Source organism: Bacillus rossius, chromosome 10, assembly GCF_032445375.1.
Source record: "Bacillus rossius redtenbacheri isolate Brsri chromosome 10, Brsri_v3, whole genome shotgun sequence".
NCBI classification, from domain to species: Eukaryota; Metazoa; Arthropoda; class Insecta; order Phasmatodea; family Bacillidae; genus Bacillus; species Bacillus rossius.
The window spans coordinates 46,739,484-46,762,371 of record NC_086337.1 but is presented as its reverse complement, the minus strand read 5'-3'; the positions used below and the strand labels follow the sequence as shown (position 1 = coordinate 46,762,371).

General features: G+C 37.0%; 2 protein-coding genes across 3 annotated transcripts in view; one reads left to right on the top strand and one right to left on the bottom strand.

The window, feature by feature from the left end:
* The window catches only part of LOC134536085 (hemolymph lipopolysaccharide-binding protein-like), a 42,323-nt gene extending 39,381 nt beyond the window's left edge, over positions 1-2,942 (top strand). For both annotated transcript variants that reach the window (XM_063375619.1, XM_063375618.1), the window contains exon 5: positions 1,197-2,942. In XM_063375619.1, the coding sequence (XP_063231689.1) occupies positions 1,197-1,396 (200 nt within the window). In that variant the 3' untranslated portion in view covers positions 1,397-2,942. The remainder of the gene's footprint in view (positions 1-1,196) is intronic.
* Positions 2,943-4,045: 1,103 nt separating this feature from the next.
* Positions 4,046-20,931, bottom strand: LOC134536335 (protein FEV-like). The gene is made up of 5 exons (XM_063376087.1): positions 20,829-20,931; positions 12,589-12,684; positions 10,943-11,142; positions 6,960-7,068; positions 4,046-4,843 (listed from the first exon to the last, which is right to left on the bottom strand). Exons 1-5 carry the CDS (start codon positions 20,929-20,931, stop codon positions 4,257-4,259), a joined length of 1,095 nt encoding a protein of 364 aa, XP_063232157.1. The 3' UTR covers positions 4,046-4,256.
* Positions 20,932-22,888: the final 1,957 nt, after the last annotated feature.

Below are 22,888 nucleotides of genomic sequence, written 5' to 3'. Positions count from 1 at the left end.
TATTTTTAAGCCGCAGACGTTATGTGTAAAAAAAAGGCCACGATGTTGTTTTTATTTTTTACATGAAGTTTTAACTTGTTAAACTAAGAAAATAACGTTTTAAAATAAAAATAACATTTGTTTTGATGATAAACATGAATCAACAAAAGAAGCCAGGGAAGAAATTCGTTTTCTGCTGTTGTACGGTTTGTGACGTCTTGCATGTAATCGACCGTGATTTACTTGCGTAAATCGCGTGTTGCGTCGTTACAACATTGCGTCCCTTGCGTAGTTTATAAACCCGGCCTAATGGCACAGTGAAACATTGCAACTGTTGTTTATCCTTCATTTTCATTGTACTTCTGTCAACATTTTTAGGTTCTAACTAAAGTTTTTGTTTTACCTAAATATAACGGTTTATTTTCTAACTATTGGGAATATTTAACTACAAAGCATTGACTCGTAAATAAAAACAAGCTTTATCTGCGAAAGTAGTGTATGCTGATTGACCGCGAAGAATAATGGTGCGCAGTATAAGGAAAATTAGCAATTTCGACAATTTTCATGTGTGTGTGTATTTTTTTTGCGGCAGCTGCTGCCTAATTAAATAAATCGTAGTTACACTTTATTCCTGAAAAATTCTGGGAAAAAGTGCTGGTAAAATTTTGTGCTAAAACGAAAGATAAGTTTAGTTTTTTGCGACCAGCCAAAAATAAAAGAAGTAAAAGAAATGGTTTCGAACTAGAATGAAAATTACATGGTACCGTAGCCAGAATTATCCCCCCCCCCCCCCCCCCCTTCAGGGCTATCCCCGCATCTGATGTGAAAATTTTTGGGCACCCGACGTATCGGAATTTTCGAGGAAGGTCAGTGGCCTAAGTTACATTAAATTTTCACGCCACTCTTAATCATGTTAATATTTGCGTCGTTGTGAACAACAATAACTTAGCCACCCGCGGCTTTTTAAAATATGTATTATATGTTGTTTCGAATAGTTATTACTCGTGCAGTTATGATTATAGGTAGGCTGCTAATGCTCATTTCGTGAGGTTTGTAAAATAATAATTCAAAATAAAGCCACCACAGTGGCTAGTGAGATAGTTTTAATTCGCGGAATGTATAAATTAATATTTTGTTGTCTTTTCTAAACTACCAGCCTATTTTTTGACCAAATGTGAAGAAAAAGGTATTATGAACCCTATGAATTTTTTTTCTAGGTGGTAACATCAGCACTAGTGGATATGGCGTTTGGTTTGCATCCAACCCCAGCAACAACAAAAACGTGAACCCATTTGGGGAACATTGCGTCTCATTGTTTATTGATGGTACTCACAGGGGCCTAAATGACGTCCACTGCGAAGCGAAACTTCCGTTTGTGTGTGAAACTTCAGTTCCGGAAATCATTAACCCGTGCTAGAAACGCCGCATGTAGATTTATGCTGGAATAATATAAGCTTGATGTCGCGTCACAAAAACTTCATTCCCTCCTGAGAAGAAAAATATATATATTTCCATCGCTTCGCAGGTGCGATGTAACTGAAATGAGCGTGATAATTTGGTTTTCGAATATTGTTTATATTGGCACATTGGCATTAATTAACTTCGTTAGACATTAAAATATTTTATGCAGTTAATTGATTTGTCACAAAAGAAAGTTTGGAACAATGTAAGGAATTACTATATTGTTGTATTTTATTTTGGTGATCGGAGAATTTTTACTTTGAATTCTCTGCGAAGTGGTACTCAGAACCGGAGATGTGAATTAAAAATAACTATTATTAACTCAGTACTCTAATTATTGTCACTAAATTGCGTAGGTCTGATAATCTGTCAAACCTACAAAAATGAACAGAATATTTGCGACAGAGCCTTTCCTAATGAATCTGGGTTCATAACAAAACAAAACAGTAGGTTCTTTTGATTAGACCGCTATGGGAGATGAATAGATTTTATTATGTGAGCACGGTGCAACAGCCAATGAGAAAAGATTATGGTGCCTTTTGGGCTAAACTTAGAGAAGTGTTTATACTTATCAATTCCTGCTTACAATTACTTAAAAAAATGTCACTAGCGAATAAATGCAAATGCAAAATCGTTATCTAAAAATGTTACTTTGTGTTGAAAAACTGTGTTCATAGACTATTATGGGGTGGTCAATATAGTTATTTATTAACACTACCAACAGATGTCTGCTACATTGAGAAATTTCATTGGCTGAAATGAACTGTAAGATTTCAATTGTGTACAATTTTTTCGCACATTCGTTTTTATGCCTGCTATGCACTCGTTTATTTATGTATGTGTTTTGAGTGCAAACCCAGTCTTAGTATAGGGCAAGAAGAATATACTTGCCTGCCTTTCTCGAGACAATAGACTGCTGAAGATACCACAAAGTTAGCCAATAATTAAAAATATTCATCCTTAAGAAACTTTAGCAATTTTGTAATACGTTTATTATGTCACGGATATGACAGCCACTATGCCAGTTTTCAATGCGTTCGGCCATGCAGTAAAACCAATGTCAGTTGTGTGAAAATTACAGACGCATCGAATGAAGGCTCAGAAATTTCAGACGTGAGTTATGTCAAACGAACCACCGAAAACGCTTAGAACAGCTTCCGGATATCAGACAAAAAATTTTCAATAGTAACCTACGTACTAATGTGTTTGGAAAATAATTAGTTATTAATGTGGCGTTGCATCGCCACATACCACGAGCTGTCCCGTCGGTGTGTATGTACATCCCTGGGGGGGGGGGGGGGGGGTAGAACGCAGCACCCTCCAAGAATTCCCCCCTCTGCCCTGATGCCAAGGGGACTATCACCCCTCCTCGTGATGGGCTGCCATGCCTGCGAGGAGATAAGAAGCACCAGTCCTCGTCTGCCTTTCATCACGGAGCAGGCTGAGTTGCTCGCCGTAGATAAATGTAACCTTGTTAGCGCAAATAAATAGTGTGTGTTTAATCTAGTGTGGCCTACCTGCTCCTCCGGAGAAATCAGTAGCCTCACAGCTACAATTTAAGTTCGCGTTATTATGCTCTCTCAACTTGTACTGCATATCACTGATGAAAGAAGTAAATTCTTACCGAAGTATTTTTTTTTTGTCTGTTTGCCAAGGATTAGTTTAAGTGTCTCAAAATAATGATATTATGCTCTTGGCAGGCTATTCAAAATTGTGTAACTATGGACAACACATGGAGTGATTGGAGGCTTTTCTAGCGCCAAACTGTAAACATAAGAATGCGTTTAAATTTAAACATTTTACTGTATAGCTAGTTAAATGTTATTAAAGCGTCCAGGAAAAAGTCATCAGTTTTAAATGGTGTAATAAAAACGGGCATGGATTTAATAAGATAAGCATTCACTATTTATGACGCCTGAACTGAGACATTGGCTTTGGTTCACGAGGAATCTGTCAACAGGTAATCGTAATGTAGAGACTGAGAGTTATGAATGAATCGCGCCTTTGATAGGTAGATATTAATTTTACCAATACACATTTAATTGAAAGTATAATTACGTTTATCGGGAACCCGATAAAAACAATGATTCCGTAAACTGAGCGAAGCTAGGTCAATATATTTATGTATACTTTCAGTATTAATATTTGTATCATCCTGTCCAGCTATAGTGAGATTCTGGTTATATAAGTATCTCATGCGTTGTTACCCGCCGTACATGGTAATTGTATGTCTCCATGATTAGTACTTACACTAATAGTGTGTTTTTGATAGTAGTATTAACCCAATTTATGGTGTCACTACATCGATTGTGCTAATGTAGTTTATAGTGACCAAATATACATGTTTCCTTTGGTTGAAACAACCTAGATATATTAATCTTCACTCAGTCAACATTAGTAAATAAAAGGTGCTCATAAAATAACAAAAGTACACTAATATAATGGTTAATATGTGGAGAAATATATAATTTTACATATGTACGATATGACACATTTAAATGTTTTGGCAAGGTAGGTAAATACATATATGTAATATTTATGCGAATTGTAAAACGCCTTCTTTAATAGTTTACTGTCTTAATTGTGACAGGTTTGATTAAACAGATTGATAGAGGTGAATTTTATTCAAACAATTAGATACAGAAAAATTCAACATGATATATTCAGGAGAGCTACATAAATACGACACAAAAAAACATTGATAACAGATCGATAGAATTACGAGACAGTAACTAACACTGGTGGAGTTTTAATTGTTTGTAAATTGACTGACAGGCCATACCGGCACGGAGATAATAAATTTTGGCATATTTTTTTCAACACACGCAACTGTCCACTCCTAAGCAGTGGAACGGCGGTGGGTCGAGCTTTCGGGACGTGCTGCTATCTAGCAGGGAGTCTTGGGAACTACCCCTCCCGGCCACCGCCAGCAGTTTGACGCGTTCGGCGCTCTTGGCGCCATCTATGAAGTTTCCCTTGTCTGACGCGCCGCTACTGCTGCTGCCACCTAGCGGCGGCCTGGAGAGGTAGCTGCGATCCTTGGTCGCCGCGCCGCTGCTGCCATCTACCGACAGGTCCTGAACCGCGCCGTAGGCGGGGTACGGGTCGCCGTACTGCTGCGACGGGTAGGCGTGGCGCGACGGGGCAGGCGGCTGGCGGAACGCGCCCGGCTCCAGGTACGGCTGGAAGTGGTGCAGCGAGGTGTAGTTGGTGGCCGCCGTGGCGCTGTACGCGGCCAGCATGTCGCCGTAGGACGAGGCCTGCGGCGAGTCGCACGAGGCCGCCGCGGCGCGCGCTGCTGCCGCCGCGTGCTGGTTTAGCGAGTGGCCCGCCTCCGAGCCGCCGTACGCCATGTTGAACAGAGCCTCCGGGTCGCACACGAACTTGTACACGTACCGCTCGCCTGCCGGACAGGAACATCAGTCATCACCAATTGTTGACTTTACCTTTAAATTAGAAACATGTGTGAAAATGTACATAATGGTAGCCATCTTGGTTTATTTCAGCTGAAACGTAACTTATGGTTCCTTTACAACGGGACGTAGCCAAGGAGAAAAGGTCCATGGGGTTTCGGACTCTTCATTTATAGGATTTAAAAGAATAAAACTTTTAAAAAGGGGATTATTGCATTCCTTAGTGAAATAAAATAATAATGTATGTACTCCCCAATAAAGCCCGACATACCTCAAACATAAAAGAGGTGCAGGATTTGTGTTTCCAAGTAAATCTCTATTTGGATGTGTGTTATTGAATACATGAAAGACATGCTTACAGTAAGTCCTTAAGGTTTGTTAACAAATGAATCAAACAATTGACTGATGAACTAGTATTAAAATCTATATAAAATGTTCAGTTTACTACAAACAATTACTTAATTGTACAATCATCGGATAAGTCAACTATTTCTTGAGATTTTAATGTAAAAGTGTAATTGCAAAGACAATAATGGAAGTATTTTTAAATACTTAATTCCCTTCCGAAAAAACATGTATTCACCAAAGATTGTAAAACAACAAATCTACATTTCCATTAATCCATGTCTTACTCGAGGTCATAAACTACGCTTCCAACACCAGAAAATTAAGTTTAAAGACGGAAAGACGCGAGACAGCTTGTAATTGTAAACAGTAGAAAACAAATTGTTATCCCCGGCTTATTGTAATTCTTCATGTTATTTGGTGTACATCATAAAAAAAAATATGGCCCTCTATGCGTTTTCAAAAGTTTTCGGACCACTTCACATTTCAAATATGAAGAGCGTAAACGCAAGCCAAAACACAAGTTGAAAGTTTGCCATTGCTTGCGTTGCATTTTTACGTCTTTCGTGAGTTACATTGCTAGTTGAGATGATGCAAAGATCAGTCTCTTCCACATTCTACGATGAAACGACACATCCAACAGCAACCACAAGAATGATCGTGTGTGTGTGTGTGTGTGGGGTGGGCTTAAGTTCAGTTCGGACCTCACTGAGCATGTGTGTGGGTATTAAAGGCCGCCATCTTTGGTCTCATGCGGGAAGGGACGCCAGCGCAGCTGTACGCCGCGGTAAAATAAACTCGTCATTGTGACGAAACTAACCAACCAACTGCATGAAACTTTAATGTTCTGTTCCTCATATTGCATGGTAAAATGGTTGTTTTCAACATTGTAGTCGCTTTAATACGTTAAATTCACTCGTTTGGCAGTTTTGGTGATAATGTTTTTAAAAATATATTTTACAGATCATGTGCTGAAACTTATTAAAGTTAATTACTTCCACGAAAGTGTTCTATATTTATTAAATAAAAAAAATTCTCGTGGAGGTTCATATGAGTTCTTAAGGCTTTTCTTATATCACCATTCAAAACAAGAGGTTATAAATGTAACTATTTAGCATATTTTAAGGGAAGCAAATTTATTCAATTTTATCTTTCCTCTGAAAAGAGGATTCTGAATTTTAAAACCAATGGCTCTCATTTGAAAAGATTTTTTATCCCTAAAATGGAGCTGTTCACTATAAAGGAAATTTCAAACATGATTAATTAGATGCAGTTGTGAAATATAATTTAATCATGTAATTACAATGTTAGGTGTCCCTCATAATTAATCTCTAAAGATATAAATAATTCTATCAACATATATTACTGACGGAAATTGTCTGGAAAAAATATATGAATTTACAAGAGTATGTAATAAATGTCTTACTTTCAAGACTAAATTTGTCATTTTTGAATACGTTAACACGATTGATTGAAACAGTGTTAAGTGTTTGCTCTAAAACCTTTGATGCTGTAAATACCTATTTTATGTTTTTTTTTTCTTTTTACGTTTCATACTTACATATATAATAAATTAATGGACACAAAAAATGGAATGCCACATCTGATATACTTAACGGCTACCATTAAATAGAACATACACTATTTTTTTATTATTTCTGAACAATGACAAGATTATTCGTAGTCTGCGTACATTATCGCGCGAGACTCAAGATGGCGGCCTTCAATACCTAGTGTTTGTAGTGCCCTACGCTACGTCACCTGCGACCTTCTGCATGATGCCCTTCTCGTAGTAGTAGCGCAAGGAGCGGCTGAGCTTGTCGTAGTTCATGGCGGGTCTGTTCTTCTGTACGCCCCACCTGCGCGCCACCTACGGCAACACACCACAGCGTCAGGGCTGCCAACGATCCGCCAAATGTAAGCAGTAACACAACAGACACACAGTTATTACGAATATTAAGACAGTATTCTGGCGAAAAACGTTCTTAGATGTACCGGTCATTGAAAATTTTAATGAAGAAGCAATTTTAACACGTGTTTATTTGCTTCGCTTCTAACTAACTAGCGAACTATGTAAACAAATCTTGTAAGAAGCTTTTAATCTACTTCTAACTCATATCGATCATGTAATCCGGATGACAATAGGATAATTTAGTATCATCGATCTGATTAAGCCAAGATGTGGATGGTGGAACCCTTCAATGGCTACTAGTAAACAAGTGTATTTTTGAAAGTATAATATAATTTTATTAACTCGTTAGACGAAAGAAGCAATTTTGAGTAACTTGTGTCTTATTTATTCGGTACAAATTCTGCATTTGATTTTAAACTGACTGCCCGATGAGCTTAGAACTGATGACAATGCAATAAAAACTCGTTTTATTGTATGTCTGAACAGTACTTCTTTGGTTTTGTTTATTATTGCCCCTGGATTCGTGGCATTAGCCTACGAGCAGAACAGTACAATGTTGCGGGATGCATAACGCCGAGGCGGTGCCTACATCACCAGTCAAAATGTTTAAAATTCGATTGCAAAAATTCACACACACATTAAAAAACCTGAAAATAATAATTTAATATACCACGTTTTTATAAACGGACCAAAAAAAGTATAAAACTAATCTCTCCTGGTTCTACACACATTTCTAACCCCATTACAGATTGTCCTGGAAACATGCGATTGTGAATTTTTAAAAACCCACAAAAATACTTGTAAGATTTAAAAGTAAAAACGTGAGGCGCATAGATCACAGCAAGGAATGTAGGGAGAATCTGCCTTTGAAAAAACTCACAGAACAGATCATACCAGTTGCAGTGCATTAAATGTAGAATTGGTGACCTAGGTGAACAATTCATGCCTTTAATTATATCTATTACACGTGCCCCACGTTTTAATTCTTACAAGTATTTTCATACGTGTTAAAAATTCACAATCACAAAATTTTCCTTACCAATCTGCAATGGGGTTAGGATCCTGTGTGCGGCCAGGAGAAATTATTGACGTGATAACGTCTTATAAATCGATGAACGCCGGCTGCACGCACGAAAAATTGTCACGTTCCGCCTGAGCCGAGCGTGCAAGAACTGAACCGGCCGACCACCGTGCGAGAAAATATTCTATAATCTCATCAGGTTAAGGTGGGCTTTTTAAACCAATTGTTCGTGATTATATTTAAAAAAAATAATTAAATTTGCAAAAACTGTAAATAATATTTGAAAATTAAAAAGTATGCAAATTTTTCATCAATTTTTTCTTATGACGTTATGACGTAAAATTATTGTCCGTAAACCGACTTTACAGACAACCCCCCTACTTTTTTTATATACTTTCTAGTCCACACGCGCCTAAAGCAGTGTAAACGTCTTCGCACCTGGACACGTGGTACAGGCATGGGTTTCAGCTTGAACCTGCTGGACAGTGTGGAGGGGGGGGGGGGGGGCACACGCGACGTGGTCTCAAGTTACGAGATCGATAGCCATTAAGGTAACCCCCTCCTTTCTGCAGCTCGCCCAAGCCGACAGACAGCTTCGGCCTGGGCTAAGACGTTCCACACCATGGGGGGGGGGGGGGGGGAAGAGGGGGTAGAGGACGTCGCGCCAAGATTGACGACGACGTGGGTTCACCGTCCCCCTTTCCCTTTCGTCACCAACACTCGTTTGGGATCCGGACATACGCTAGTTTCGTGGGGAGTTACTGAATAGAAATCCCCCTCCAAATTTTTTGACGTGACAACGTCTAATAAATCGATAAACGCCGGCTGCACGCACGAAAAAGTGTCCCGTTACGCTCATTTTATGTTGCTCTTTGCTAACCTGAACCTCCTAGCATTGCTGCAGAGTCCGTGGCGCAAATATATTATTTTTGACTGCATCTTGGTGTTGGGTAAGCCATTTTCCTTCACATTAAACTTGAAACACTCCCATTCGTTTCCTACCATCGTCATATCCTTAACAGAATAACACAGATTGGAAGAAGTTAAATAGCAAACATGTATAAAAGTTATAGTTAAAATAATAAACATATTTTAATTAATGAGTGCAAATAACAGTAAATTTATGAATTAAATTGTAGATTTCATTTCACTCTTTGTATCCATACAAAATAGTGGTGATTCAATTTTATTTATAGAAGTAAGCAATCATTTCATCAATGTTTTGTTATGACGTCACGTTAAACTATCGTCCGTAAACCGACTTTACAGAAAACCAATTTTTTTTTGTAATGTCTGTAACATCCATAATAAATATGATTATCGCTTCACGACTTTGTCCGGACACGGATACGTCTTGGTCATTACGAAACATTAGCATCCAATAGCCCCACGAGTTTTTTTTCCATTCACACAGATACGTTTTAAGCCCCTTCTTACACTGGTTTTTCCCATTTACGTCGCACCATGAAAGTAATATAGAAGCTGTACTGCTGCCTGTTTTTGAACTTAAACTTTTTTTGTTACATCTGGTAGAGTAATTTCTGAATCCCAGGGTAACGGAGTTAAAGAATGTAACGAATATTTAATATTTCACTAAGGCGTGGGGTAAGAAGCTCATGGTTTCGTAGAAGGCTACTTTCCAATACTTTCGTAAACGTTTGCAACTCTTAATTCGTATAGACATTTCTAATTGGCTTATATACATCATATTTAAGCTATCACAAACCCATTAGTACATTCCAATGACTACATGGCCAGACACTAGTAAATAAAAATATAAGGGTGAGATAAAAAAAAATGTCATATCCCTCTCATCTATGAAGTTTCACTTGACATGTGCGTGACCCATGTTTTTAAAGTAATATATTTCTTCAGGCACGTTATGAAAAAAAAGACGAGAGTGAATTTTTTACGAAATTTCCACAGGATAAAAAAAGTTATATGTGTGCTTTTAAATCTTATAATTAATGTGACTGATATTGGGTACCAGGCCATATCATTCAATTAGTGATAAAAATTGTGTTTTCTAAACTTTATCAAGTGTATTTATATGAATGAGGTTATGTTCCCGTATGTATAATTTATTACACCAAATTTTTAAGTAGCTTGGTTTATGGGGTTGTAGCCCACGTCCTTGGCGAATAATTCACCGACCGTTTCGGGTCGAAATCATCAGGGAGCAGTTACCTACTGAGTAGGTGACTGCAATGTCGACCGAAACGTCGGGACTACAACCCAGAAGCCAAGCTTATTCAGACAATTGCCGTGAGAGCCTGCGAACATTATGAGCACTAAATTTTATTGAATTTATAACCTTACCAACATGTATTTATGACATCACTCCAGTCCAATCATTATTCTATGCATGCATAGTTAAAGCTTTGAATATATATATACTGTATAGAAGTCGCGAGTGGATAGGATTTACTCTACGTTTTTCAGGAGCGTATGATGAGCAGCTTGGGAACTTCGCCGCTGCAGTGCGCTGCCGTAAACGCCCTGTATCGTCTTAGGTTGTTATTTACACGTTAGAGCGCAGCACTGTCGCCCGCTGTCATTCCCCGCGCACCCCCCACCCGTCATTCACTGCAGTTCAATGTCGTTCAACAAGAGGGGGAAGTGGGTGTTTGAAGAGTTCGACACTTTTCCGCTAGGGACCACCACAAGTCGATGCCCTAGAGATGGTGGCGATTGCGGCGGTGAACTAACCAACTACCTCAAAACCGTATTAGAAATTTTAACCTGAGCTGGCGACTTCTATACAGTATATATATTCAAAGGTTGAAGTGAGTGTAAGTGTCGGCGACCCACCTCCTCCGGCTCGACGAGCTTGAACTCCATGCCGCGGCCCGTCCACGCGATGCACGACGAGTTGCCCGGGTCGTCCAGCAGCGCGACCAGGAACTGCCACAGCTGCAGCGACCCCCGCCGCTGCTGGTAGCCGCCTCCGCCGCCCCCGGGCTCCGCCCCGCCCCACGCCGGCGACCTGCCGCCGCCTTCCCGCTTGTACTCTGCGGCAACAACAACAACGCCGTCACCCCCGCTTGCACTCTGCGGCAACAACAACAACGCCACCACCCCCGCTTGTACTCTGCGGCAACACCCACCGTGCAACTTTAACAACATCTATACGGGATAATATTTGTAATTCGTGTCGTGTCACCACAACCTATTAGTTTTTCTTTCACTGTGCAGAAGTTAAGGCCCCCGCCTAACCCCGGGCACACACGCGGTGCGCAGAGCTTCAGGAAAAACAAAGCGATTTCAAAACTACTCAGGATATCCGAGTGGGATCTGCTTAAAAAAAAAAAGTATTTAAGAGTTCGCTGAGGGCTTAAAAGTACTTTTGATTTAGGATTAAGTTTTTCAACTGTAATTTTAGAATAGTTAAAATTGCTAAAACTCGTGTTTTCAGAGTATTTTTTAGGCGTAAAACAACCGGTAAAAATTCTTGCAAGCACTTAAGGGACTTGCATTACACCTTTATTTTCATTTATCCGCAATATTATGTTATTGTCACCGGTCATCCTGTGACGACGAGAAGACTTCGCGCCAGTACAGAGGTGACACCGCGCTAGAAGCACCAGCGAGCGTCGCGCCTCAATGACACACATACACCCCTGACGAGGCGGGCCCCTTAACACGTGAAAACGCGACGTAGATAATAATATAAAAAAATAATTGTACCTTCTATGCACGTAATGTTTACGTCTTTAAAAGTTTTCGTAATGCTTCACTTCACACATGCAAGGATTTGAAAGTTGGTCCATACTTCCGTAGTTTATACGCCCGGCAGTAAAAGTCTGCGTCACATAAAACATTTCACTATTGACAGATCAACAGTGGGGGCAGAATTATTGGGTAGAACTTTTTTGAGAACTGTCAAATTTGTGACTTGTTACACCACCCGAACTTCGAGAGTATACCATCTCGAGTGAGGAGAAACAAAACTTTGGAATTTTTTTATACCTACACTCACTTGAATAATATTGTATTAATGGTAATTAACTATAAAAAAAATTTTTTCTTCGCACAGTTAAAGCCTAAAATACCTTGATCAATTTATTAGTACAATAATATAATGCAATCTTTTAACGACGAAAACAACATTTTTTGTGCATGATATTCCCTTAAAAATAAAAAATAAATAAACACTAAACCATGCCCGTTTTATAACCTATTACAAAGTTTCACGTGAGAGTACACTTTGTAACATTGTAGAACACTCTCACATATCTATGATAAGATTTTAAAAACACCACAATACCGCGGACTTTCAGTATCACTTGAAAAAGATTATTATTTTTTAGATTGAATGAATAAATTAACTTGTATGAGGCTTTAAAAAATGCAGGCGTATTTATATATATATAAAAAAATCAAGCCGTTATTGAATGAAAGAAGTTCTGCATGGGTGTCGGCCGCTCAAGCAGGCGGGCCAACTGCGCAGCTCTCACCTTCAGAGCTGGACTTGTCTCTCCCGGGCGCCGACTGGCAGTGCTGGAACATGGCCGACGTGTGCTGGGAGCTGCCATAGTTGGCAGCGCTGGGAGCTGCAACAGCGACCAAACCATGAGAAGCCTAAGATGTCCATCAAGTTCTGTCCCTGCCCGAAACCTTCGGCCAACCTCGGGATTTGTTTTATTTTTGCGCCGGAAAAATTAATTCAAATATTAAAAGTGGTTGGTTAGATTAGCTACATTAAAACACTATGGACGGATAGTTAGGTTAGTATATCTACATTACAATAAACAGAGAAATATAAATATATATAAATAAACCCGAGGTTGGCCGAAGGTGAATATTCGGGCGTGTTCGGGCAGGGACAGAACTTGATGGATATCTTAGGCTTCCCCCAAACCATAGGGTGGCTATGTCTGCATGGTAATCGGGGGTGAAGCCTTCCTTCCTCCTGATGTGTAGACATCTTAGCCTTCGGCAGGTGTAATTTCGTGAAAACGGAACGGTAAAGCCGGGTTTACGATTGATTTCCTTAAGAATTATAACTTAACATCGAGCACACGATGAAGTCAAAACTACATTTTCCAGTTTATGATTGAACATAGAAGTCGTTAATTCTAACCAATCACAGCACAAAACACATGGTCGGCCATTGTTCGAAACGGAGAAGCAGGTTTGAAATAGGATATCTATTTTTCGAAATGGATGATGATTACAAATGACAAATATACGAATTCTAAACCAAAAATACTGCCTCGCTCGGTACAATACCAAGACATAAACTTCCGGTTTGTTGTGATTGGTCGCTTCCCTTAAGTCTTAACAGAAATGGTTATATTTTATATTTTTCGTTAAGTCTTAAGTCATCATATGGTTCGCACACGACCCGTCAAAATTCACACACAACAATCATAAACCATTCCACTAGTTTACATAGAGTCATATGGTAAGTACACGACTAAGTCTTAATTCTCAATCGTAAACCCACCTTAATGCGTCACAAAGATGGCGGACCAACGTGTACCAACAGAAACCCGTATATAGTCACTTTCGTAAACAAAAGTGTACATGCCAAACGAAATTACCGTGGTATAAATTTGCCACAGTAAAAAGTAATCACATGTTTTAAAACATGCCATTTCAATTATTACTATTCTGAATGCCCAAAATGGCCTAGTAGCTAGTAGAAGCAAATATATTATTCATCACGCTCGGCATTATTTTAAATAATTATACGTTAAATTTCGTGTCCGAGTTTCTTATATAAATTGTGTTCAAAATAAGGTAAACAAACGAAACAGTTCCACAGCTGGTAGCTAAGCATCGACGGAATATGCATTAGTAAATACCGTTCTCGTACAATGATTTTCATGGCTAACACATAAAACAATTGAAGTAATATACATAATTGTCTAACGACTCATTAATAATCCACCACAAACATCCTGTGAAAATCGCAACATATTAACATAAAATTGGTTTTAGAAAAAAATTCAAGAGGGATTGAATGGAATTACTTTTGTTATATTCCACCTCCCGCTGTGCTTGGTTGGCTCAGCGAGCAAAATGAAAAGACAACAGACACATCAGATTGGAAGTATGATGGTTCAAACCCAGGTGCTACCACATGCGAAATAATTTTTGGTCAAACAAACCAAAACTATTCTATAAGTCCAACAATCAAAAATTTTATCAACTTCCCTATTCATACTATTTTAATTTTATGTAGCATTAAAAAAAGGGGGTCAATTCAGTATATATACTATTATAAAACTATATCTGTTTGTTCGAAAATCACGCAAAAGCCACTAGCCCGATTTCGATGAAACTGTGTTTAGAAGTTTATTTTTTTTTACTTAAAAACCGGTAAAAATTTTATTTCGCTACGACGAAAACCTATTTTTTTTCCCCCATAGATAATTCCTATCCTTCGCGGGTTGCGAACTAACGGCGCTAAGAACAGTTTAGTATTGCATTTCCTCGATAGATGGCGTCGCCTGAAACACGTTACCGCTTCGTGCGACTTTACGTTTTTATTTTGTTCGAGCATCATGCAAAAACTGTTGGCCCGATTTGTACGACCCACTTTGTGTTTAAAGGATTATGATTAGACTTAAACTGTTGTGCATATTTTCTCTCTCTAAAACACGAGAGCAGCTTGAAAAATAAAATTATGGTAGATCAGGTTGTGTTGAAACAAACAAGGCGACAATGCGATATCTTTTTTTAACACACCTTTATTTGTTTCACTTGAAACTAACTTACCATGTTAATAAATAATTAAGGATAATTTTAACCTACTTCTAATCGTCGTATAGATTTGAAACTACGCAACAATATGTGATCCGCAAGACAATACAATAGTTTTGTGACTATAACCTGAAGAGAGAGGGCCATAGAGGCGTAAAAGCGCTACTTTCGAGCTATGTGCACTAATCATACTATTTGTGTATCCATGAGGCCGGGGCGTTGTCTTTTTCGATTTGTAGTTTTTTTTAAGCGTTTCGGGATCCTAATAACACCCACCCTCAAGAGGGGGGGGGGGGGAATTATACTTGCCCCCGATATTTTTTGATTCAGGAAAACTGAAGTACATTGATTTCGACGTGCTTCGAGGTCTACATCGGACCCCCTCGCGGACTGGGGGTCAATTTTCGGGACATTGAAAATTTATTTTGTGATGCATTACAAGGAATTTATAAAATTATACTTAGGAAAAAAAAACCGTTTCCACATTGTTTTATGATGTGAAAAATATTTGATAATTTTCATAATTGATTTTGGGTCAATATTCGAGGAAATGATAAAAAATTAAATTCAATATGAACTTAAACGTAAAAAATAAAATTATATTTACAAAACTAAGAACATGCTTTCATTGTTCAATATACTAAAAAATGAAAAGAAAAAAAAACTTTCATTTTAAGTAATTAGTTCAACAGCGACAGCATGAACTACGATAAAATAATTTTTTCAAGGCTCTAATAAGAATGAAATAATAAAGAACATACTTGATTTTAATAAAATAAAATTCTCTTCTTCCATGTAATGACTATCTTAACGAATGGACTTTGACTTTATGGATAGAAATGTTAGGACAATTTATTTTAAGCACCTCGCGCTTTTTTTCATTGAAATTAATTGTTTGTTTATTATTTGATTATTATTTTAAAATTATTACATTTTCATAGTTAATTCTGTCACTTTTGACCAAATTACTGAAATTTAAAGATTTTTGTTATAGTTTTCAGTTCATGAAACAAATCTTTTAAAAGATTATTTTATTCTATTTTAAAACTAAACGTTGCACTTCAATAAATAGCTGTTTAGTTTTCCGCTAAGTTAAAATAGTAGCAAGGGTTTTTCAATACATATCACCTAGAAATGAAAAACGTAAACATTTTGCAAAAAAAAAAAAAAAAAAAGCAAATAATCAAATCTAATAAAGTGGGAGAGTGAATGTTTTTGGGAATTATTTATTAGTACTTAGCATAACTATTAATCTACTCACACGCACGATAAGAAAATTGATACCAGTATTATACATTTCAAAAATCTTAACTAATGTAGGTGTCTATTAATTTTAATTTAATTATTCTGTGCGTATAATCAAGTTGAATGGACGTAAAAATGTCAGAGATGACAAAATACGAACGCACATGTTTCACAAATTGTAAATTAGGTTATCTCAGAAAATGAAAACTAAAAAAAAAATGTTAAGTGTGATTTCATGAAGGTAATATATCTCCGAAAACACTAAAACAGAAATTATATCATCGGCGTACTTAAACATTTAAAATTAATCAATATTACTTTTTAGAACAGTAAGAGGGAGGTCGAGTGGTTAGTATATTCACCGTCCCCCCCCCCCCCCCTTCAAGACTTTTCTTTTAGTCTCACTAAAGCGACCGGGTTCGATTCTCGGTGAAGTCGAACCCGGATTTTCTCAAGTGGGAAATGCTGCGGACGATGCCATGTGTGTCGATTCTCGAAATAATTTTACAACATTACAGTTTTGCTATGACTGAAATTTTAAAAATATTAGATATCCAATGTAATTTTTTTTAGTTAAATGAACTGGAATATTAACAAAAATGTGTGACAGTGGTGCATATAAAAAACATCCTGAATTTGCCGCGGATTATAAGCTAGTTATAATAAGTAAGTCATAGCCTTACAAACCGTTAATGTGAGTCATTTTCATTTATCCGTGTCTCTCAAGAAATAACTTCGGAACCATGAAGTTTTGTTCTTGTAACGAATTAAGTTGAGTGTAATAAAAAAATTAAAGCTTGGCAATTTTAGGTCTTCATATTTGTTACAAATGTGAACACATTTTGTAATTTATTGTTTCCTTTTTAACTTTAAAAGGAATTACATTAGCACTCCAGAAAACCACACACTAACGTAAAGTTACTTTTGAAATTTTTAAACTTTTCAATTCTTAATGTATTATTTAATACCTTTCTATACTTTTGATTAATTCCCATACGTTTCCATACCGATAACCATTTATACTTTTGCACACCGTTCCACGCCTTTGTAGTGTTCCACATGAATTTACATAGCCTACTCTATGAAACGCATTTTATTGCAACTTTTGTTCTCTTTTGGATACTTAATGCACACTTTTCATAGTTTTACACACTAATGCTTACTTTCGTATACTCTCCCATAATGTTCGATATATTTTTCATGAAATATGTTACTTTTTCAATTCATATGCCTAAGTTAGCTTAGTTTCACACATTCCTCATATTTTTATTATTTCATATGCTTTCTTTCTTTTACACATATTTTCGCATCTTTAATGCCTAATTACTCATGCATCCTACTTTCTCCTAACTGCTCATACTTTAATTTATTTTGCATGCTTTATGATACTTATGCACAAATGAGCAATTTCTCACAATTCAAGATTCTTAACTTTCAACTCGGAAGTTATATTCCTTAATTGACACCATGAAGAATTCTTAGTTAATTTAATAAACATGTTTCGTGCTTTAATATATAATATTGAAATTCTCAAACGGAGTTTAAAATTTTTCGTCTTGAACGTTTCCCAACACGAAAATATTTTTTTCTTTTGGTGTTTTTAAAAATAAGCTATTACTAAAAAGAGAAACATCATATTCTTAAAAAAAACTTTCTTTTTTAGCAAAACTCCACGACCCCGGAGAAACCTACCAGGTTGGCTTCCATATGGGAGCACATAAAGAAACGTGCTCCCATATGGAAGCCAATTTAGCAGATTTTTTGATTCCACCCAAACCGCCTCTTGGTTAAGCCTCACTTGTTACAAGGGATTGTATTCCTATCAGACAAATGCAACCATTTGTCTGAGCAATCCGCCTTGGAGGAGCCGGGGCGCGAACCCGGGTCCTACAAGTCACAAGTCAGACGCTCTACCCCAGAGCCAAGAAGGTAGAGCGACGTCATACCTGCTGTTAAGGTTGATATGGAAGCAAAGACGGATATACGTCGTTGTGGGGCATTTGTATGTCGCAGAAATCTGAGACCTACGTGAATATGTACGGAACGCAGAAGACAAGCAATAATAAAATACGTGATTTCAAGAAAGGAACTAATGTTCGTAAAATAAGCATAAAAATTACCTTATCTAGACACCGTACATTGGTTTCATTAAATTTATTGCTTTTACCTATTCTTTTTTACAGTTTTTAAGGCAGAGATTTTCAAAAAGCATAAAAATAATTTACCACTGTAAATAAAAATAGATTAATTCCGAATATTTTTTTTTACTTAAGAAATGTACACAATAAATATTAACGTGTATAAAGATTGAAGTCATAACAAAACCGTTTAAGAATGATATTACGAAAGCCTTATTTTTAATTTTAGTATAGATAAAGTACCTATCTGATTTCAAACTTGTTTTGCGACTTTGTCTGCGTACTTCAGGATTGGATACAGAGGCGAATGAATGAAGAGGAAAATGAATTATAAAAACGTTAGCCGTCTGTGGCTTTTAATAAGCAAAAAATAATGAATTTTTTATCATTATAATTAAGCTTTTTAATTTTTTGTTGTTATTAAATTAAATCTTTATTATCGCTGGGAATCGAACCAAGTACCGAAATCGATTAATTAACTAAAAATGTGAAGCTAGTTTTTTTGTTAATTTTTAGTAGAAAATTAATATTTTTTATTATTTAAACAGTTAAGGCTTTGACTTCAGCGGCTTATAGATGCGGACTTTTGGTTATTTCTAAAGCTAAAGTCTTTTCAGGTTATTCAAAATTCGAAATATTAAGGAATAAAACGGAAATTGTTTCCTCGAAATAGATTTTATTGTTTATTTTTTCGCAGATATTTTTTCCCTAAAAATTTGAAATTTTGGCGGATTTTGGAGGTAAAGGTTATCTCTAGATGGCGGATAGCTCCTCTGATTTTCAGCCTGAAACCTGGGCCAGTCCCGCCATTTACATAATACTGCAACTTCTTAAATTGTAATGGCGAATTATTGGGAATTATTATGATGCAGGAATCAACATGTTCTTTCATTTAGCTTCCCCTACGAGAATATGTTTTAGTACAAATTGTTTTTAAAAAGCACTATTTACAATTTAGAAATATAAATAAATAATCCTTGAAAAAATGTTACATAAAATATATTCTTTAAACCATTCGCATTACTGAATCAAAACATATTCATAATGTTGGTTTTCTGAGGAAAAAATTGATGCAGTAAAGTTAAGAATAATTTTTGACAGTTCACATAAGCATCTTTAAAATATTTCAGACGTTGCAGTGTTTGCACTAAAGATACATTAAATCATCCTTTTTTGACAGCATAACTTATAAACAATCCTACGTAGTTTCAAAAAATAATATTTTAACTAAGTTGAATATTTCCAAAGTTGTTTTCTGCAATTGTAGTCAAATAAAAAAAAGTAAGCGTGTTTTTCAGTTGTTGCCAGCGATCGAACTCTTCAGTTGTTGCCAGTGATCTAACTCTTAACACCTAACTTTGGTAATAAGCTAACTCATGTGTTCTCATGTTGCAAATAAACTTATAATAAGAAACTTTAAAATAATGCCGAGCGTGATAAATAAAATAGTCACTTTTAAAAAACCAAAAACTTCTGAATGCGAATCACACACGTACTTTTGCCCACGCCGCTAGAATTCGCTCCCTGAATCGTAAATGTAGCTTGCCACCATAACACGCAGATAGCAATTAGCAGCACGAAACAACACAGGATTTTAAACTATTAGAAATTGCTCCGATAAAACCCCGGCTTTGTACCTGATTTTCAAGCAGGAATTTTATTGATATACTACCCATCTTGTTAAAATTCACTACAGAATCTATAAAGTTTCTACACCCGTTACTAGTTATATTTCTATGGCATTTATAAAATATTTAAAACACTAACTAATATTTGTATATTTTTTTGTTTAATTGACTTCAATCAATTTGTAAATACTTATTACTAACTAAGCGTAACTTTTTGCAGCTGATTTAACTTTACAAATATATAATGTAATGAAAAAAAGGTAAAAAATCCAGTGACGAAATTTGACTACGTCCTTTGATGTTATTACGCGCCCGCTCTACTGCTGTGCTACTAATAATGTTGGGAAATTTGAAGGAGAATATGTATTATTTCGCTGTAATGCCAATTTTATTAGGTACCTATATAAAAAAAACCTTTGATTACTTTTTACTATGAATATTTTATTTTACCAAATATATTCCAGGGTAGTTTCACTATCATAAAATTTCATTTTGCACACCAATACATCTGGTTTGTTCCCTAATAATAACGAAAGTGACTATTAACGTGTTTTTGGGGCGACACATGGGTCTACCATCTTTGTGACGCATTTATGTACATCGACTCTCGTCCCATTCTCACGAGATTACTCCTAACAAATGCCATATGCAGAGAGCTAAGATGTTTACACATTAAAAAAGTTTTTGATACTTCAACAAAACATTATGATCATTATTTTACATTAATCTTCTTTCATCATTACAAATACACTGTGGAGATAAGGTTTAACACTTGTTTTAAGCTCAAATTCTTATACTTTGTACGAAACATACTTCTTTTTTCTGTCATCAAATTGATATAAGAAGTGATTCGTGATGAAGTGGAATAAGCTAAGAACCTAATTAGATTAATGACACTCTTTGGAGTAAAAAAATTTTTTTTTTAATAAAGTGATGTGTCATGCCAGCACGTAATGGAGACGCGCACAAACGCACCCGTGTGAAGCGCGCTCGCAGCGTTGTCCGGCGCTGGTCGCCGCAGAGCACACGCAGTTGTATGACGCAACGCGCGCGGTACACATGAGTGCGAGGGACGCATTGCCACTGAACGTGATGTGCTTGAACATCAACTGTAAAGACTGGTGAACATTCAGAAGGAGAGACAGGAACTTAACAACTCTGTCTTGGTTTTAAACCGTTTTCAAACCATTACAATTGTCTAACCTTCGATTTTAATTTTTTTCACCCCTTTCTTTTAAGCATAATATGTAATTTAACGTGTTGTAATAGCTTTAGGAAAGATAATTTTTTAAAGATAAAAAAATGTTTTGTAAACCAATATGACGTATTTCAGTTCCTACATTTTCCCCTTAAAAAATTCAGTCATAAGCTCCTTTACGATCTTAAGTGTGTCTACGAAGCACTGAAAGACAGAGGTGTGATAGACAAGGGGAAGATGGAAGGAAGGAGGGGACAGCAATTGAATCACTGGCACTCACCCTCTCGCCACTCCGCCTGTTCGCTCCGAGTGAAGCCGCCCCACTCATTTCCGATCCGGCCCGCCGCTCACAGACTCCTGGACACGTGTGGAGGGGTTAGGGGTGGGGGCCGCAGTTCGCCTCTCCCGCCTCCGAGTAGAAACACTTATCCCCGGTACACGTGAGCGGGCCGATACAGCGTCCTGGGGCTACTCTCAATACCATACCTACGTGCATACTATAATTATGTGTGAGCGAGTCGTTCAGTATTCGCATGTGTTTTCATTTTGAACTACCCGTAGATTCCGCACCCGACACTATAATTTTTTTTCCCAGGGCAGATACGCCGAATGTCCAATCATTCGATTTTCAGAGCGAAATTTTAAACTACACAAAGAAATTTGCTCCGGTAAAAGCGAAAATTTCTAATCCACGGCTTTTAACCTGATTTTCGACGAGGAATTTTATTAAAATTTTGCCTATCTTGTTAAAAAAATTTTAAACAGTTATTATATAAAGATTCCCTTTTAAGAAATTTGGTTCGCGCCATCCGGTACAGATGGCAGCACCGTGTTGGTTACAAATTTCCGTTCCTTGACTTCGTCTCATTCACGAAATTACTCCCACCAAAAGCCGTATACCTAGAGCTAAGATGTTACACATCAAAAATTTCGGGTAGGCTGTGTCGGGACTCTTACACGACGTTAAAAACTTGTGGCAAAGTGAAGTTCAAAACTAGTCCACGAGACGTCCGCCATGTTAGCTCTCCTCCTCTTCCTGCAGTCGGCGCCGGTGAGTGGCTCTGTCTTGGAATTGTCACGAGCTGTTCTTTCTTCTAACCGTCGCTTCTTGCGATTCCGATTGCAGAAATTCGCCATATGCCTCGACGTTTTTAATATTTTCGAACAATTCTTCATAATTTCGTCTCTTAGTGATAGCGTAAACATTTTTAGAAACTTTCATACGTGATTTAAATAGTAAACTATAAACTCCACTTTTCAAACTGGCATCCCGATTTATAATACGTATTCAGGTAAAAAAAAATAATAATTCCCCAACTTAAATGCTTTTCGGTACTTCTATAATAGATTTGATATTAACAAGAACCAGTAACCGGACGTGTGGACACAGATAACGGTAACGGTTTAACTGGCTAAGCAAATATATTAGTTAATTAAATCGCTTTCCTACTGTTTCAGTTACAATATTTTTGACGTGACAACGTCTAATAAATCGATGAGCGCCGGCTGCACGCACAAAAAAATGTCCCGTTACGCTGTGTCCCATTACGCACAAAGTTCCGTTACGCTGTGTCCCGTTACGTACATTGTTCCGTTACGCTATGTCCCGTTACGCCCATTGTACGCTTGCGCCGCATCTATCTCTCTTCCACTCGACTGTTTATAAAGTGAAGTGAAAAGTTAATGTGGTTTTCATTGCTTATTACAACAACAATAATTTCGGCAATAAAGGTTAATTATTCTTGCATTTTAAAAATCTGATTACTTGTATAATTTCAAGTATTTATTATTAAAATAAAAATGATTCAATTTTATTCATAAACGTATGCAATCATTT